Source organism: Chiloscyllium plagiosum, chromosome 38 (assembly GCF_004010195.1).
Source record: "Chiloscyllium plagiosum isolate BGI_BamShark_2017 chromosome 38, ASM401019v2, whole genome shotgun sequence".
Taxonomy (NCBI): Eukaryota; Metazoa; Chordata; class Chondrichthyes; order Orectolobiformes; family Hemiscylliidae; genus Chiloscyllium; species Chiloscyllium plagiosum.
The window spans coordinates 6881535-6883871 of NC_057747.1; the positions used below are offsets into that span (position 1 = coordinate 6881535).

Sequence of the window (2337 nt, forward strand, 5' to 3'; positions counted from 1 at the left end):
TGCTGTTGCAAATTCCTCATCGCTTCTATTAGTCTCTCCAACCAATCCACTCGATCTGATAAGATTCGCATCCAACAGCATTTATGGCAGATATAATCCGCAGTAACCCTTAAACTCTCTTTAAACTCCCACATCTGACAAGAATTACATATCACTGCAAAGGCCATTTTTGCTCCTTCACAATCTACAGACCCAGAAAATAACACCGTCTTATTCCTCTACAAACACTGCCCCTGGTTAAATTAATAGCTATAGCTTATATTTTAAGTTTAATCAAGAGACTTATCTCCAAAAACATATAATCAAGAAAGAATCCACTATACTCACTACTGCAGCCTTTCTCTTGGACTTAAAACTTATCTGATTCTGTGCTGTGAACTTCGCCCAACAGTTCCTCCAAGATTAGTTGTGAATTTCACTGTTTGTTAATTTTCCCAGATGCAGTCCAATGTCCAGCGATACACGAATTCAAACAGCAAAGGCGGTAACTGTGCAGGTTTTCTTTCTCTCTCTCTCTCTCTGTCTCCTGCACTGTCCTCACCATGTGCTTCCTTTGTCTGCTCTTCTCCCTTTTAAACTGCTGTTGTTTTGACTTTTTTTTCCCAAAGTGCCAAAACATTGCAACAGCATATAAGGCAGTAATTACTGCTCCTGGAATTCGAGGAAATCACTTCCAGCACCTAAAATACCTCAAAAAAAGGAGCAGCTCTTACAGCCAGAAATTCTTCCTGTCCTCCATCTTGGATTACTCCAATTCTGATTACTTCTCAAATTCTGCATCAATATAAATTTTTATTTAACCTATTTTTCTAATCAACATGTTCAGAAATGTTATTAAATGTCTCTGGCATGAGTTGGACTGAACCTGAGCCTCCAGGTCCAGTTTTAGGGATATTACCACTGCGCCACAAAGCCCTTTCTGCTTTAATAGATCCAGCACAAAAAACGTTTTAACCTGTAAATCAACCTCTGGATGATGAATAGCCAGATTTCGGACAATTTTGGCTCAGCAATCATTTTGGTCTATTTCACCTAGATTGGGTTGATGCTCGTTAGGTTGGTTAGTTTAATTTGGTGATTGTTTTTGACCAGTGTGGACAAAGGGCCTTTTTCCATGCTGTAGATCTCGATGACCATAAGCTGCAGTTACCAGCCCCCTCATAATTGTCTTCTTGTTTTCTGTTCAACAGTTTCACAAACTGAACATTCTAATGGATAAACTTTCCCAATCCCCATTCACTGTTTTGGGTTTTCCCTGTAACCAGTTTGGACAACAGGATCCAGGTGAGAAGGATACATCAAGTTCCGCAATTGTAGGGTGACCTGACAATATAAAGTCTTGTGAATTTTTTGGTAAATGGTCAATGACTTTGCCTCAATTTACTGGGTGAATCCCAGCCTTTTACAATTTCAAGGTGGTGACAGAGCTGCCAAAAAGGTTTCTGCCACTTGTGCCAAAGAAAAATGTCAAAGTGGCCGATGCCTGCAGCCATATTGTGACTGTTGACATAGGAAAATAGAATGGTAAATGTAAAACCACAACCAACAATCATAAGAACAAGCGATGAAGGTTCAGAACAGGGGATATACGTTGTTAGTGTAGTGGTTAATAAATTATGACACTCGAGTGCAGTACTGAGGGAGTGCTGCCTATAAAGATGAGGTTCAGATGAGATGTTAAACTGAAGTTCCATCAGTCTACTCAGGGGTGAATGTGAGAGATCCACAAAGAAGTGCAGAGAGTCATCCTTGGTATCCTGGGCAATATTTCTTTCAATCAACATCACGAGATTACCTGGTTGTCATCACATTGGGGCTTGTGGAATCTTCCCATGGATAAATGGCATTTTCAACAATTATTACTTTGGTTACACTTTGAGACATCCAGTAAAAAGTGCTATATAAATGCAAGTCTTTCTCCTTCTCCTCTACATTTCTTGACTAATAATCCATTGAATGATGGTCTTGGTGAATTGAGAAAATTTAATGAAATTTTAAACTAAACTGTTATCAGTAACAGTGATCATGAAGCAGATTGTGGTAGAAATCCATGTGGCAGACTAATGTACATCAGGAGAAAGAAAAACCATTGTCCTCAGGCAGGTTACCTTTTTTTTGCAACTCCAGTCCTGTATCAAAAATGTTGACTCATAGCAACCCTCTGAAATGGTTTTAGAAAGCCATTGAGCTGTGTCAAAGCCACTTGCAATGGTGAAAATGTGTTGCTGGAAAAGCGCAGCAGGTCAGGCAGCATCCAAGGAGCAGGAGAATCGACGTTTCAGGCATGAGCCCTTCTTCAGGAATGAGGAATGTGTGCCAAGCAGGCTAAGATAAAAG

The 2337-nt window shown here is 39.9% G+C and overlaps 1 protein-coding gene across 1 annotated transcript in view; it reads left to right on the forward strand.

The window, feature by feature from the left end:
• The window catches only part of gpx9 (glutathione peroxidase 9), a 16011-nt gene that overhangs the window by 4522 nt on the left and 9152 nt on the right, over nt 1–2337 (forward strand). The window contains exon 2 of the mRNA XM_043678748.1: nt 1191–1284. Within this exon, the coding sequence (XP_043534683.1) occupies nt 1212–1284 (73 nt within the window). The 5' untranslated portion in view covers nt 1191–1211. The remainder of the gene's footprint in view (nt 1–1190; nt 1285–2337) is intronic.